Source organism: Phycodurus eques, chromosome 5 (assembly GCF_024500275.1).
Source record: "Phycodurus eques isolate BA_2022a chromosome 5, UOR_Pequ_1.1, whole genome shotgun sequence".
Taxonomy (NCBI): Eukaryota; Metazoa; Chordata; class Actinopteri; order Syngnathiformes; family Syngnathidae; genus Phycodurus; species Phycodurus eques.
In genome coordinates, this window is record NC_084529.1 from 9232486 (window position 1) to 9248988 (window position 16503).

The 16503-nt window shown below is 40.6% G+C and overlaps 1 protein-coding gene across 1 annotated transcript in view; it reads left to right on the forward strand.

Annotated features, from left to right (window-relative positions):
• tango6 (transport and golgi organization 6 homolog (Drosophila)) overlaps positions 1-15218 on the forward strand; it is a 42183-nt gene extending 26965 nt beyond the window's left edge. The window contains exons 14-18 of the mRNA XM_061677399.1: positions 1709-1766; positions 1898-2056; positions 7856-8007; positions 8196-8309; positions 12041-15218. Of these exons, the coding sequence (XP_061533383.1) occupies positions 1709-1766; positions 1898-2056; positions 7856-8007; positions 8196-8309; positions 12041-12217 (660 nt within the window). The 3' untranslated portion in view covers positions 12218-15218. The remainder of the gene's footprint in view (positions 1-1708; positions 1767-1897; positions 2057-7855; positions 8008-8195; positions 8310-12040) is intronic.
• The last annotated feature ends 1285 nt before the right edge of the window (positions 15219-16503 follow it).

Consider the following 16503-nt stretch of genomic DNA (forward strand, 5'->3'; position numbering starts at 1 on the left):
GTCTCATCACTCGATCAGACACGCTTTTCACCTCCAAAACATTCTTAGCCAACTCTTCTTTTAAAATAAGCCCGAATATTTTCTCTTCCCATCTACACCATGATAAAATAATTTAAAACCTGCCCCTAAACTTCTAGCCTTACTGCCTTTCCACCTGGTTTCCTGGACACACAATATATCAACCTTTCTCCGAATCTTCATGTCAACCAACTCCTGAGATTTTCCTGTCATAGTCCCAACATTCAAAGTCCCCACATTAAATTTTGGGCTCTGTGCTTTCCTTTTCGCTTTCTGCCTAAGAACCCGCTTTCCACTTCTCCTTCGTCTTGGACCCACAGTAGCTGAATTTCCACCGGCGCCCCGCAGGTTAACTGTGCCGGGGGCCACAACCTATACGTTACGGAATTCTTTAGATGAACGATCATATTTGTTTGCCGAAGTTTTAAGACAGTTGCCCTTCCTGACACAACTCTCTGCATTTATCTGGGCTTGGGACCAGCCTACAGTTTGCACTGGCTTGTGCCCCCCATAGGGCTGCATTACACATCTAGATGTAAATACCATGAAGTAAAAGCTGGGATTCTGAACTTCTGTCTCATATTAATCTTTTGATCAGAAACCCAAATGTCTTCAGTATAGAACAAAAACAAACAAATTGACCTTGCTGTTCCAATACCTTTGGAGGGGACTGTATATTAAGCTTTTTATTTTGAAGTTGGCCCTCTCTGCACGTTGGCGGCGAGCCGGCATGTCAAGGTAGAACATACTGTAGTGTTAACAATCATTGTAGCGGCTGCCTTGACTTGAACTTTTCCGCTGGCCTCACCACTGTAAAAATATGCCAGACGTAAATTGGGAGCGTAATCACAACTTTCAAGTTCTTTGCAGTTTGTGACTGTGCACAAATGACCAAACAAGCAGAACAACGGAGCCGTACCATTACTTGACAATTCACTATACTGACGGGGACTTTGAAAAGTCGGTGGTGCTTACAGCCTCATGTTATTGTGTTTTATGCATTAACTGTATTTGTGTCCATTAAGTTGCAATTCATGATTGCACTTTGTAATAGCATATTTATTAGTCAGCCCAAGTAGAATGTTTGGGGGTACATTTATTTTTTATTATTAGCTATCATTTATTCTTATTTAAAGATTCATTTTGCACTGCTACATATTGTTTGTTGAAAAGTAGTGCAATAAAAATAAAACATTTTCCCTAACAAAGAAAAATAACCATGACTGATAATCGTGATTACAATATTGATCAAAATCCGTCCATCCATTTTCTGAGCCGCTTCTCCTCACCAGGGTCGCGGGCGTGCTGGAGCCTATCCCAGCTGTCATCGGGCAGGAGGCGGGGTACACCCTGAACTGGTCGCAGGGCACATACAAACAAACAACCATTCGCACTCACATTCACACCTATGGGCAATTTAGAGTCTCCAATTAATGCATGTTTTTGGGATGTGGGAGGAAACCGGAGTACCCGGAGAAAACCCACGCAGGCACGGGGAGAACATGCAAACTCCACACAGGCGGGGCCGGGGATTGAACCCGGGTCCTCAGAACTGTGAGGCTGACGCTCTAACCAGTCGGTCACCGTGCCGCCTATTGATCAAAATAATCGCAATTATTATTTTGGCCATAATCGTGTCGCACTAGTGTATACAGTAGTATGTGGTGATTAATAGTTGTTTTTTTCCCAGCTCTTCCTTGAAAACCTGGAACACGAGGACTCCTTCGTCTACCTGTCAGCTGTTCAAGGTAATATCATCTAAGTACCTGGCTGTAAACATAACCTGTGTTGTTCGTGTACGACATGCAGCGTTATAATACTGTTAATAACAAAGTGTCAGTAATTCCTGATAAGAGGACCTAATGTATAATATCTGTAGGACTTGCTTCATTGGCTGATTCCTATCCTGAGAGAATCCTGGAAAGGCTCCTAAAAGACTTTCAACATGGTCCTTCACTCTCTACATCCAAAAAGGACCGCTCCTTGGAATTTCGCCTTAAAATGGGAGAAGTCCTAATGAGGTCAAGCAGAGCTATGGGTGAGCATCATCACATAATTATCTATTTTCTGAATAATTTCTTCAGTCATTAATTTATTGTCAATAATTCCTCATTGTGTTCTTGAGTGATGCATTTGCACATAAAGCACTATAAACAAATTATTTCCCAAAATAGATTATAAGCATTTGGCGAATTGCTATCCAATTTTAAAAAGTATATTCATTTCTGAAACTCAATAGTAAATGTACAAACATAGCTTTATGTCAATTAATATACAGAATATTTGGAATAAATATGTCTAACAGTTCCATTGGTGGCGATACAACTTTGTCCATAACGCTACCTGAACACAAAGGCAAACAAGAGAGCTTGAGGTTGAAAGCTATAAATATGCTGCATGGAAATGTGTAATTCAACTTTAACAACTTTAAGCAGCCTAAACTGTCATCAGGCTAGCGACTCAAGAAAACATTGAGTTGATGGCCGTATCTTCACAGGTTACTTCCCTAGCCTGCGGAACCTCACGCCATTCTCTGTCCACTAGTTTGTTGTAAATATTTAGCATCCATATCCCTGGTAAACTATTTTTCTTGCTCAAAATCCATAGGAGGAAGCATTTTTTTTAAGTGCACCATCATTAAACAATGTTTCAGTCAATTTCTGTGCACAAAGGAAGATTTGATTTATTTTCAGTTTGTTTTCCCTACAGTATAGTGATGTTTTCCATGCAGAACTCGCAAGAAGTGACCTTGTGGTTGTTCAACTTGTCTTCCCTTTTCTTGCTTTTATCTTCCAGATTGCCATTGGTGTTTCCCTGAGAGTATTTTTTTTTTTTTTTTTTTTTGGCTTGAGGTTGGCTGGAACTTTGTTTGTTCAGTACACTTTACAAACATTAGGCATACAATCTAGTGAGATATGGAATTGAACTGATAATAGCTGAGCTTTGTGTGTCTTTGGTTGGATATCTTGTTTGTGATGTAGGATTACTTGATCTACAAGCTGTTTATGCTTCTGGATGAGACCAAAATAATTGTGATTTACAGATGTACTCAACAGATCTCACAACAATGAGCCAATCGGCTGCTCTCCGTGGCGAGTCTCCATTGCCCTCTCTCTTTTTGTAAGACTGCCAGTATAGCAACAATCACCGCTTTTTAAAGGGGATGCGATTTATAGCTAGGGCACATAATACAGCCTGAAATCTTTCTATGGTTGATGGAGTGCTGTATTCCTCACCACCCTTGAGCAGTAATGACATTTGGGGGGGGGGGGGGTTAGCTGTGTAGTTGTTTGATTTTGGCCATCTCCAGCAGTCTTGGCTGGCTGCTTCTACTGGCAGTGTATGGAGGGAGATCCTGGATAGTTTCTCAAAATAACAACCAACGAATAATTTAGTTGTACACTGGATGGTAATAGGAATAAGGATTTCTCTTTTACTCACAACCTACTCCTGCAACTTGCATCTTTGTGCGACCTAGAGGAAACCAGGAATCATGCTTAATAGCACAAGAAAGAATAAGATTTCAGTCCAGATGTGATGACAGAGGCAAACAGGTGGCCTTAGAGTTTGATAATGGAAATTGAGAAGAGAAAATGCTGTTGCAGTAACAAATCACTTGGTCAGTATACAGTACACTTAAATTTGGGGATCCTCCGCCATTCATCCTTGAAGATCTTCTCCTGTATTGTCAGGTTGGATGGTGAACATTGGTGGACAGCCATTTTCAGGTCTCTCAGAGATGTTCAATTGGGTTTAAGTCAGGGCTCTGGCTGAAAAAAACATCTGAATGATTCCCGACTTTTGGGAGAACATATGGACTGACGAGATGAAAGTTAACTGTGAAAGTGTTTGTCTCGTTACATCTGGCGTAAATGTCGCACAGCATTTCAGAAAAAGAACATAATACCAGTCAAACATGGTGGTGGTAGTGCGATGGTCTTGGGCTGCTTTGCTCCTTTAGGACCTGGACAACTTGATGTAAAACTTGCTGTGATTGATGGAACCATGAATTCTGCTCTTTAACAGAAAATCCTGAAGGAGAAAGTTCAGCCATCAGTTTGTGACCTCAAGCTGAAGCGCACTTGGGTTCTGCAGCAGGATAACGATCCAAAACACACTAGCATGTCAGCATCTTAATGGCTTAAAAAACCAAAATGAAGGTTTTGAAGTGGCCTATTCAAAGTCCAGACTTGTATCCAATTGAAATGCAGAGGCATGACCTCAAAAAAGCCGTTCACGCTCGAAAACCCTCCATTTTTGCTGAATTCAATTCTGCAAGGAAAAGTGGGCCAAAATACAGTGGGTACAGAAAGTATTTAGACCACCTTAAAGTTTTCACTCTTTGTTATATTGCAGCCATTTGCTAAAATCCTTTAAGTTAATTTTCTTCCTCATGTACACACAGCACCCCATCCATCCATCCATCCATTTTCTGAGCCGCTTCTCCTCACTAGGGTCGCGGGCGTGCTGGAGCTTATCACAGCTATCACCGGGCAGGAGGCGGGGTACACCCTGAACTGGTTGCCAGCCAATCGCAGGGCACATAGAAACAAACAACCATTCGCACTCACAGTCACACCTACGGGCAATTTAGAGTCTCTCCAATTAATGCATGTTTTTGGGATGTGGGAGGAAACCGGAGTGCCCGGAGAAAACCCACCCAGGCACGGGGAGAACATGCAAACCCCACGCAGGCGGGGCTGGGGATTGAACCCGGGTCCTCCGAACTGTGAGGCTGACGCTCTAACCAGTCGGTCACCGTGCCGTCGACAGCACCCCATATTTACAGAAAAAACAGATTTTTTGAAATTTTCGCAGATTTATTAAAAAAGAAAAACTGAAATATCATACAGCCATAAGTATGCAGACCCTTTGCTCAGTATTTAGTCAAAGCACCCTTTTGAGCTAATACAGCCATGAGTCTTTTTGGGAATGATGCAACAAGTTTTTCACACTTGAATTTGGGGATCCTCTGTCATTCCTCCTTGCATATCTTCTCCAGTTTTGTCAGGTTGGATGGTGAACATTGGTGGACAGCCATTTTCAGGTCTCTCCAGAGATGTTCAATTGGGTTTAAGTCAGGGCTCTGGCTGGGCCATTCAAGAACAGTCACGGAGTTGTTCTAAAGCCACTCCTTCGTTATTTTAGCTGTGTGCTTAGGGTCATTGTCTTGTTGGAAGGTGAACCTTCGGCCCAGTCTGAGGTCCTGAGCACTCTGGAGAAGGTTTAAGTCCAGGATATCCCTGCACTTGGCCGCATTCATCTTCGATTGCAACCAGTCGTCCTGTCCTTGCATCTGAAAACCAACCCCACAGCATCATGCTGCCACCACCATGCTTCACTGTTGATACAGAATTGAACAGGTGATGAGCAGTGCCTGGTTTTCTCCACACATCCTGCTTAGACCTAAGGCCAAAAAGTTCTATCTTGGTCTCATCAGACCAGTGAATCTTATTTCTCCCCATCTTGGGGTCCTTCGGGTGTTTTTTAATTTTTATTTAAAAAATTTTTTTTTTTTTTTTAGCAAACTCCATGTAGTTTTACTTGTGTCTTGCACTGAGGAGAGGCTTCTGTCAGGCACACTGCCATAAAGTCCCAACTGGTAGAGGGCTGCTCTAATGGTTGACTTTCTGGAACTTTCTCCCATCTCAGCCACAGTGATCTTTGGGTTCTTCTTTACCTCCCTCACCAAGGCTCTTCTCCCCCGATTGCTCAGTTTAGCCAGACGGCCAGCTCTAGGAAGAGTTCTGGTCGTCCCAAACGTCTTCCATTTAAGGATTATGGAGGCCACTCTGCACTTAGGAACCTTAAGTGCAGCAGATATTTTTTTTGTAACCTTGGCCAGATCTGTGCCATGCCACAATTCTGTATCTGAGCTCTTCAGGCAGTTCCTTTGACCTCATGATTCTCATTTGCTCTGACATGCACTGTGAGCTGCAAGGTATTATATAGACAGGTGTGTGGCTTTCCTAATCAAGTCCAACCAGTATAATCAAACACAGCTGGACTCCAATGAAGGTGTAGAACCATCTCAAGGATGATCAGAAGAAATGGACAGCACCCGAGTTAAATATGAGTGTCACAGCAAAGGGTCTGAATACTAATGGGTGTGCGATATTTCAGTTTTTCGTTTTTAATAAATCTGCAAACATTTCAACAATTCCTTTTTTTCTGTCAATATGGGGTGCTGTGTGTACATTAATGATGGAAAATAAATAAATGATTTTAGCGAATGGCTGCAATATTACAGAGTGAACAATTTAAGGGAGTCCGAATACTTTCCGTACCCACTGTATCTCTTGTACAATTAGCATTATTGGCTATTTGACTATAATGTGGCAGCAATGACTCATCAGGACAAATTGGATGTTTTACTTTGCAGAAAAAAGAACCTTAATGAACAATTACATTTGCATTCATTTGGTAAGTCATCAGTGAATATGATCGGAATGCCACTATTTAACACACCGGTGACAGTCAGAGTTTCATTAAATAAATTCACAAATACTAGTTAAAAAGAGCACTGCAAAAAAATTCTTCCAGCCCTACTTCTCATGATGCTTTGCACTGCCTACTCGGCGGTCCGAGACTGTATCTGTGAATAACAGGGCCTCATGCTTTAGCGAGAAAATCGGCAGTTTACACCATGTCCGCATGAGCTGTTGTTCACGTCACTCAAGCAGAGTACATCCGCCCTTTGTTGGCATGTGCTCTTGTAGAGTGTGTGGATGGCGACCTCAAGTGGACAAATAGAATACCTGCACCTCTCTAAAGTATCACTTGTTGACCTTGGGTTGAATATATAAAACTTTTAAGTTTTTATAGAGAATGCAATAAATAATTGGTGACTATTTTGCAGACTATTTTGCATCTATTGCAGTAGTTTTCTGAAACGTAAACCCTCATTGTAAACGAGGGATTACTGTCGTACAAACTGTATATAGTTTTAGAATTTCCAACTCTCTGAGAGGCAATGAAAGTTTCCGTACTGAACAAGTGAGCGGAGGATCTGAATGTCATTGCTTGAGTTGTGGCGTGGGGCCTGTGTAACCGAGGATGATGGGGAGAATGAGTGATCGAGATTTTGTTTGGAGGTGCGCACAGCGAGTTTGACAAGGAAAAAAAACATCTTTGATATCACTTATTCATCAAAGTTGACTCTACTGTCATCACCTTAGCGTCAACTACAAAAAATCTGACGTCGTTCAACATCTTCAGCGTCATGTTATTAGATTTTTGTATCGTGTAAAGAAAAATACTGGCTTTATCGTTTACGTCTGCACAGCAATCCATCCATCAATCCATCCATCCATTTTCCGTACTGCTTCTCCTCACCAGGGTCGCGGGCATGCTAGAGCCTATCCCAGCTGACTCTGGGCGAGAAACGGGGGACACCCTGGACTGTTCGCCAGCCAATTGCAGGGCACGTGAACAAACAACCATTCGCACTCACATTCACAGCTACAGGCAATTTAGAGTATTCAGTTAACCTACCATGCGTGTTTCTGGAATGTGGGAGGAAACCAAAGTACCCGGAGAAAACCGACACAGGCACGGGGAGAACGCTCTGCATAGCAATGTACCTGAAAATCTATTATTTGTCCCACCCCTATCTGCTCACTGCTCATCCATCATCAGTTTACAGCAGTGTGTATTCCAACACACTGCTGTACAATTAGCATTATTGGCTATTTGACTATAATGTGGCAGCAACGACTCATAAGGACAAATGGTCTGGTTTACTTTGTAGAATAAAAAAACCTTAATGAGCAATTACATTTGCATACATTTGGTAAGTCATCAAGTTGCCCTCCCCCCCTTCCTTCTCCTCCTTCAGGGGAGTTGGCACCCCACCTGGGTCGGCCCCTGGTGGCAGTTTTCCTGAGAGGAACCAGAGACTCAGACCAAAGCGTCCGGGCCAGCAGTCTCTCTAATCTGGGAGAACTGTGCCAGAGACTCAACTACGCTCTCGGTCCGCTGGCTCAAGAGGTGAGTGGAAACACGACAGTATTTTACCTTTCTTTAGACCTACAGTATGGCCCCCATTAAACATTACTGCCAATACAACTACAGTACAGTCTTAAATCCTTACTTCTATGATGAAACAGTTCTGACATCGCAGAACGATTGTTGCAAATAATCATAGCAGTAATGTGCCTAACTTGTGTGTTGTGCAGCTGAGCTCCTGTCTTACGGCTCTGATAAAGACAGAGAAGGAAGTGGAGGTGAGAAGAGCCGCTGTCCATGTTATCACCCTGCTGCTCCGAGGCCTCAGTGACAAAACCACCCAGGTACACAAACACAGTCAGCATGTATGTAATGCATACGGTTTACTACATTCCTCCAAATAAAATGTTCCCCAAACTTTCATGGATGTTTGTGCATATGACTCCATATTTGCTCTATGGCATTCTTTGGGAGACACCATGTTCACTGTTCTTTATCAACAGAAAAGTTTTTTTTTTTTCTGAAACCCTTATAACTATGGCATAGAAAAACAATTCACAGAGGATAACTTTTGTAGAAATTGATTACTGTAGCTAGTGTTTTGAATGATATATCTCGAGTTGTTTAACAGGGTAGACAGTTTCTAGGTGGGACAGTTTCTAGGTGGGATTTGAAGGTAAATGTGATCAAATACTTAAATATACTAAAATTTCTATCCTTCTCATTTGTGTACAAATACATTCATTTACATCTCTAGTACAACCCCAATGAAGTTGGGACGTTGTGTTAAACATAAATAAAAACAGAATACAATGATTTGCAACTCATGTTCGACCTATATTTAATTGAATACACTACAAAGACAAGATATTGATTGTTCAAACAGATAAACTTTATTCTTTTTAGCAAATAATCATTAACTTGGAATTTTTATGGCTGCAACACGTTCCAAAAAAGCTGGGACACAGGGTCATGTTTACCACTGTGTTACATCACCTTTTCTTTTAACAACATTCAATAAACGTTTTGGGAACTGAAGACACTAATTGTTGAAGCTTTGGAGGTGGAATTCTTTCCCATTCTTGCTTGATGTACAGCTTCAGTTGTTCAACAGTCCGGGGTCTCTGTTGTCGTATTTTACGCTTCATAATGCGCCACACATTTTCAATGGGAGATAGGGTCTGGACTGCAGGCAGGCCAGTCTAGTAACCACACTCTTTTACTACGAAGCCACGCTGTTGTTACACGTGCAGAATGTGGTTTGGCATTGTCTTGCTCAAATAAGCAGGGGCGTCCATGAAAAAGACGTTGCTTGGATGGCATCATATGTTTCTCCAAAACCTGCATGTACCTTTCAGCATTAATGGTGCCTTAACAAATGTGTATGTTAGCCATGCCATTGGCACTAACAGCCCCATACCATCACAGATGCTGGCTTTTGAACTTTGCGCCCATAAAGGTCCAGATGGTTCTTTTCCTCTTTGGCCCAGAGGACACGACGTCCACAATTTCCAAAAACAATTTGAAATGTGGACTCGTCGGATCACAGAAAACTTTTCCACTTTGCATCAGTCCATCTTAGATGAGCTCGGGCCCAGAGAAGCCGGCGGCGTTTCCGGGTGTTGTTGATAAATGGCTTTTGCTTTGCATAGTAGAGTTTCAAGTTGTACTTACGGATGTAGCGCCGAACTGTATTTACTGACATTGGTTTTCTGAAGTGTTTCTGAGCCCATGTGGTGATATCCTTTACATATTGATGTCGGTTTTTGATGCAGTGCCGCCTGAGGGTTCGAAGGTCACGGGCATTGAATGTTGGTTTTCGGGCTTACCGCTTACATGCAGTGATTTCTCCAGATTCTCTGAACCTTTTGATGATATTATGGACCATAGATGATGAAATCCCTGAATTCCTTGGAATTGTACAGTGAGGAACATTGTCCTTAAACTCTTCGACTATTTTCTCACACACTTGCTCACAAAGAGGTGAAACTCGCCCCATCTTTGCTTGTGAATGACTGAGCAATTCAGGGAGGCTCCTTTTATACCCAATCATGGCACCCACCTTTTCCCAATTAGCCTCTTCGCCTGTGGCATGTTCCAAACAGGTGTTTGATGAGCATTCCTCAACTTTCTCAGTCTTTTTTGCCACCTGTCCCATCTTTTTTGGAACGTGTTGCAGCCATAAAATTCTAAGGTAATGATTATTTGCTAAAAACAATAAAGTTTATCAGTTTGAACATTAAATATCTTGTCTTTGTAGTGTATTCAATTAAATATAGGTTGAACATGATTTGCAAATCATTGTATTCTGTTTTTATTTGTTTAACACAACGTCCCAACTTCATTGGAATTGGGATTGTAGATGTAAATACCATGAAATAAAAGCTGAAATTCTGAACCTTTGTCTCATATTCATCTTTTGATCTGAAACCCAAATGTCTTCAATATACAACAAAAACAAAGGAATTGACTTTGCCATTCCAATACTTTTGAAGTTGACTGGTCTGGCTGAAACCGCATTATAGCAGAGAGTAACCAAGTTTGAACAACAAAATAACAAGCCAATTAATAAGCATCTGGAGATATAAATGTAGAATAGTTCAAGATGCCATCTGAACAGGAAATTAATTAATACATCACTGGAGAGTGGACATGTCATCTGAGAACAGGGGTCAGGTTAAAAGTATATTATTAATTATAATAAATATTTGTAATATAAGATAAAACCTTTATTGGTCCCACAATGGGGAATTTTCCATCATATCGGTAGCAATAGTGGATATCTCTGTAGAAATAGTGGATGTAGGAAATGTATAGATGTCTTAGATTTATAAGTGCAATTCATCAAATACAAATCTAAACTATTGTCCATGCATAAACTACCCAATTCAATCTAGCAGCAATGTTCTTTGTTTGTTTGCAAAATAGAGTGCTGAGTTTCAATTGACTTTTGAGATCTGATTAATCTGATTTACTTTTTTTACCGAAGTTGAAAACAGAATAGAAGGTTGATGCAACAAAAACATTAAAATAACATATTGAAGCTGTAATTTATTAACAATTATGATTATAGAGTAATGATTATGTTGTGCAATTGGACAGTATGCTGAATGATTTCTATCCCATTACATAATACACTTCAATAACTGTCCTGCGGTAATGTTCTTGACAAAATGTTGATAATATGGAAATTCTGACAAATTGTTCTGGAAGTAAATTTCTTCCAGCTGGCAGCTCTACAATTGCAAACATTTTGGAGTGGATTTTTCTCAGTCCCTTTCTCACAATACTGTTATTCAAACATAAGATGCGATCATATTTAAACAAGTTTGAGTGTGTGTGTTTATTTTAAATAAATCTGATATGCAGATACTGCAGGATACATCCACTCTGGACTGGTCGCCAGTCAATCCAATAACCATTTCAACTTACTTTCACTCCTATGGACAATTGAGTGTTCTTTAATGGAGTCTTCCATTAACTCTATATGTATGTTTTTGGGAATGAGGGAGGAAGCTGGAGTACCCAGAGAGAACCCACGCAAGCTCAGGGAGAATGTGCAAACCACACAGGAAGGTCAGAGTCGAGATTCAAAGCCAGAACCTCTCAACTGCGAGGCAGTCATTGTAACCACTTCAACCTGCCCTCAACAAATAATCAACAAATTAAGCAGGAGTATTATTTTTCTATTGTTAAATTACTGGTACTTGTCATTAAAACCTTGCAATGCAACCCCCAACTCTTGACCCCCCCCCCCCCCCCCCCCCCCCCAAAAAAAAAAAAAAAAGAAATGTGATGAGTGGCTCAGGTGTGGTTATGGTGCTGCTCTCAGACCAGCCTCTGTCATTACTGAACAGCTGCTGCGGTGCACCAGCTGTACAGGGTTTAACGATACCCGGTGACATGACAACAGACATTGGCAGAACACATAACAAAGGTTAGACCAGGTGGTGACAGTCTTGTGGAGGGTGAAGGGTCATGTGAAGATTATCTCTCATTGTGCGAATAACGATTTATCTGGCTTCTGTGTTAAATCACTGGTGTAACTAGTATCGCTCCTCTGTGTGTCCACCAGATCCTCAGTGATGTTCTGTTGGACCTGTACCGAGCTCTAAAGTGGGTGGTTCAATCTGAATCTGATGAGGTTGCCGTGCTCCACGCCCAGCTGGCTCTGGAAGAGCTGGACGACATTATGCGAAGCCTCATCTTTCCCAAACAAAAGCTGGAGAAGAAGATAGTTGTCCTGCCGTAAAACTAACATTTTACAGTACAGTTTGACTTTTTCTTTACCTCTAGCATTATGTTGAACTCGAGATGACGTATATTTATGGTCAAGAGCCTACAGAATGTTGTGTGCCACATTTTTTTTTTTTTTTTTTAACAGAACTAGTGGACCGACAATGTCAATATATTCAGTTGTAGTATCAACTATACATTATGTGAAGTGTTAATAATAATGTCTTATTTCTTTTAAATTTGTTTCTTTTTGTTTTTTTCTTTTTCTTGGGAGGAACCAACCCCGAAACCGCTTATTGGTGGTTTAAAAAAAATCAGAAGTCAAATATAATTGTTTTTTTCAACTATTGTTCAAGTTACTGTAAAAGAGGGTTGGGTAACAAAAATTATTGTTGTTCTCAATGTTATTTATTCCATATGACAATTTGAAATTTTGGTACATATTTTAGCAAGAATCATCGAAGTTGATGCAAATAATATGCTTTTGTGGGTCACATAAAATGGTCTGGTGATTGTTTTGTGTTAAAAGTTAACACTCCCCAAAAAATATTAAAGCAAAAAACTGTGTGTGAAAACTGAATGTGTGCTTATGGCAAAACTAAATATTCATTATGTTCATACTGTACAGTATGTTACAGCTTGTAAAATCTAAAAATCAAATCAAGCATAACTTTCAGGAATGATCTTTTATCTTATTTACCATTGGAAATATCAAGGTAAATATTTCCAGAATTGATTTAAATACATTTTACATGGAACGCTTCTAGAAATGTACCAGAAAGTTTTTTTCCAACTCAATTCATTTGACAAAAGATATTTGAAATGGATTAACATTAATACCATATTGTATTTGCCCTTGTTTCTTGGGCTGGATCAAAGTGAGGACTTTGAATGTTTGGAAATGTGATGTAATCAGTCCATTAGAAAGGTCCTTTGGAATATAGTCATACATTTATACTGAATTGTGGAAGTTGGGGGTGGCTACTCTAAATAAACACATCCAAATGACTTTTTGGGTTTGAACAGGGTCCGACTCATGCGACATTCCTTCTTTTGTCCTGCATCATCCCTCTCATCCATCCAACGTGGGCAAACATGGCAGGCTTCAGCTTCGTTTCCATGGATATTCCCCTTGTTACGGAGTGTATTGCAGTGACATAAGGCGCTCTACAAATGCAGCCTCTTTCACTTTGGTGGCAGATTTAGGCCTAGCCAAAAAATATCACTGAACCAGCGTTTTAAATCAAAGCTCTGTTTACTCTGGGGTTATGTATTGTTCTGTGGATTTGAGACTTCAAATTGGAGTGACTCACTTGGTTTGGTGCTAGTACCAAACAGGTTTTTATGACTTGAAGAAGATAGCCAGAGTCTGCCCCTTTCTCTCTCAGGCCAATAATGCACACTGTTTTCACTAATCAGTTTGATGACTGTAATGCCCTGCTTTCTGATCTTCCCAAAAAAAAGTGTATTTCTTAACTTTATATTTTGTTGCACAACCTTTTGAGGCAGTCACTACAATCAAACGTCATTTTTTTTTTTTTTATAATCTTCAGTGAGACTAGTGCGCCTCTTAGCAGGTATTTTGGCCCACTCTTCATGAGCAAACTGATCCAGTTGTCTCAGGTTTGAAGGGTGCTTTTTTTCAGATGGCATGTTTGAGCTCCTTCCAGAGATGTTCAATAGGATTTAGATCAGGGCTCATAGAAGGCCACTTCAGAATAGTCATATGTTTTGCACTTAGCCATTCTTGGGTGTTTTTCCGTGTGTGTTTTGGGTCATTGTCCTGTTGCAAGACCCCTCACCTGCGACTGAGACCAAACTTTCTGACACTGGGCAGCACATTTCTCTCTAGAGTACCTTGATAGTTTTGAGATTTCATTCTACCCTGCACATATTCAAGACACCCTGTACCATATGCGGAAAAGCATCCCCAAAACATAACAGCCATGTTTCACAGTAAGGACAGTGTTCTTTTCTTGGTATGCTTCATTTTTCTATCTGTGAACATAGAGCTGATATGCCTTGTCAAAAAGTTCCAGTTTTGTCTCGTCTGTCCATAGGGCATTCTCCCAGAAGCTTTGTGGCTTGTCACCAAGTTTGGCAAATTACAGTCTCACTTGTTTATTATTTATTTTCAACACTGGTGTCCTCCTTGGTCATCTCCCATGAAATCCCTTTTGGCTCAAACAACGAAAGATGGTGCAACTATGCAACAACTATGCACTGATGTACTTTGACCTTGCAGTTCACCTTTAATTCCTTTGGAGGTTGTTCTGGGCTCTTTACCATTCGTATGAGCCAGCTGTTTAATTTGTTATCAATTTTCCTTCTGTGGCCACTTACAGGGAGGTTGGCTCCAATCCCGTGAATCTTAAATTTCTGAATAATATATGCGACTGTAGTCACAGGAACATCAAGCTGCTTGGAAATGGTCTTATAGCCTTTAACTTTAATTGCTTGTCTGTAATTTTCTTTTTAATCTCCTGAGACAAGTCTCTCTCCTTCGCCTCCTCTGGTCCATGTTTAGTGTGGTACACACCTTGTCACCAACAGCACAGTGATTATTTGTCACCCTTTAAATAGGCTGATTTACTGATTACAAGTTTGAAGACACCTTTGATGCAAATTAAATGACACACCCTGTCCCCAATGATCAAATTATTTTCAGTCTTTTCTAAGGGTACCATCATTTTTCTCCAGGCCTGTTTCATGAGTTTGTTTTTTTAATTAATTCTATTGAACCAGAGTTCAAAAGCATTGTCTGATTTTCATTGATTAATTTTCATGATTTAGTTTTTTTTATTAATATTACTTTTGTCAGATTCAAGTTATTTCTTTGACCAATGTGGGTTTTTTGTTCATCAACTGAGGGGTACCAGTATTAAAAAAGACCAGAAGGTGGGGGCTCATTCCACCAATTTTAAAATCACTGCGTTGGCTCCCTGTGTGTTCCAGGATTATTATTTTTTTTATTCACGTAAAGTGCGTCAAGTTGCATTCTTTTCTGTATGAAAAGCGCTGACAAATAAAGTTTTGATTGATTCATTCATTATCTTTGTAGTGTATTCAATTAAATATAGGTAGAACATGATTTGCAAATCATTGTTTTTTGTTTAACACAACATACCAACTTCATTGGAATTGGGGTTGTAATTCTCACCATTTGCCACTGAAACAGAATTATCTTTATTCATCAAGGCAGTTACTTTCTTAGTATTTTTGCATATCTAAACAAGGTCTATAAAAACATCCATCCATTTTCTGAGTCTCTTCTCCTCACTAGGGTCGCGGGCGTGCTGGAGCCTATCCCAGCTGTCATCGGGCAGGAGGCGGGGTACACCCTGAACTGGTTGCCAGCCAATCGCAGGGCACATACAAACAAACAACCAACCACACGCACTCACATTCACACCTACGGGCAATTTAGAGTCTCCAATTAATGCATGTTTTTGGGATGTGGGAGGAAACCGGAGTGCCCGGAGAAAACCCACGCAGGCATGGGGAGAACATGCAAACTCCACACAGGCGGGACCGGGGATTGAACCCGGGTCCTCAGAACTGTGAGGCTGACGCTCTAACCAGTCGGCCGCTGTGCCGCCTCTATAAAAACAATTTATCATTATTAGTAGTAGCAGTTGTAGAAGTTGTCGGGTGTCACCCTGTAAGCAGTACAATGCTTGACTGCTACACTGCTGTGCTGCCAAAAAACTGATAATTTGGACATCTTAAATCATATTAGTAAATTTCAACTGATTATAGCCATGATTTCCATTTTCCACCAAAAATTGAATGCAAGTTTCATTGAGAATTATTCCCAACAAGTGACTTCATTTGAAGTGTTCTTTTCCAAAATGCAGTTAACTTCAAATCAATCTTGCCATTCCATTTAATTCGGTACAGACTATCATATTTTGTTCCAACTGAGCCAATGAATTGTTGTAACCACCCATTAATATCCTATATAGCTTGTCCTCGTTAGGGTAACAAGTGAACTGGAGCCTGACTTTGGATGGGAGGCCGGTTTCACCCTGGACTGGTCGCCAGCCAATCACAGGACTCATATAGACAAACAACCATTCACACTCATGAAGAATTTTGCAAAGGAGCCTACAGTATGTTCTGTGTTCAGGTAGGGAAAGGTAACATGCTAATGTTAATCCCAAAACTGCTGAATGTGGGTTACATTAGATGTTACATGCTACAAGACTCAGTAGCCTACATTAAAGGTCAAAAACTGTGTGTGATTCATCTGAGTAGAGAATGAGAGGCACTTTGTAATTTCTTATTGTCTGTCAGAACAAT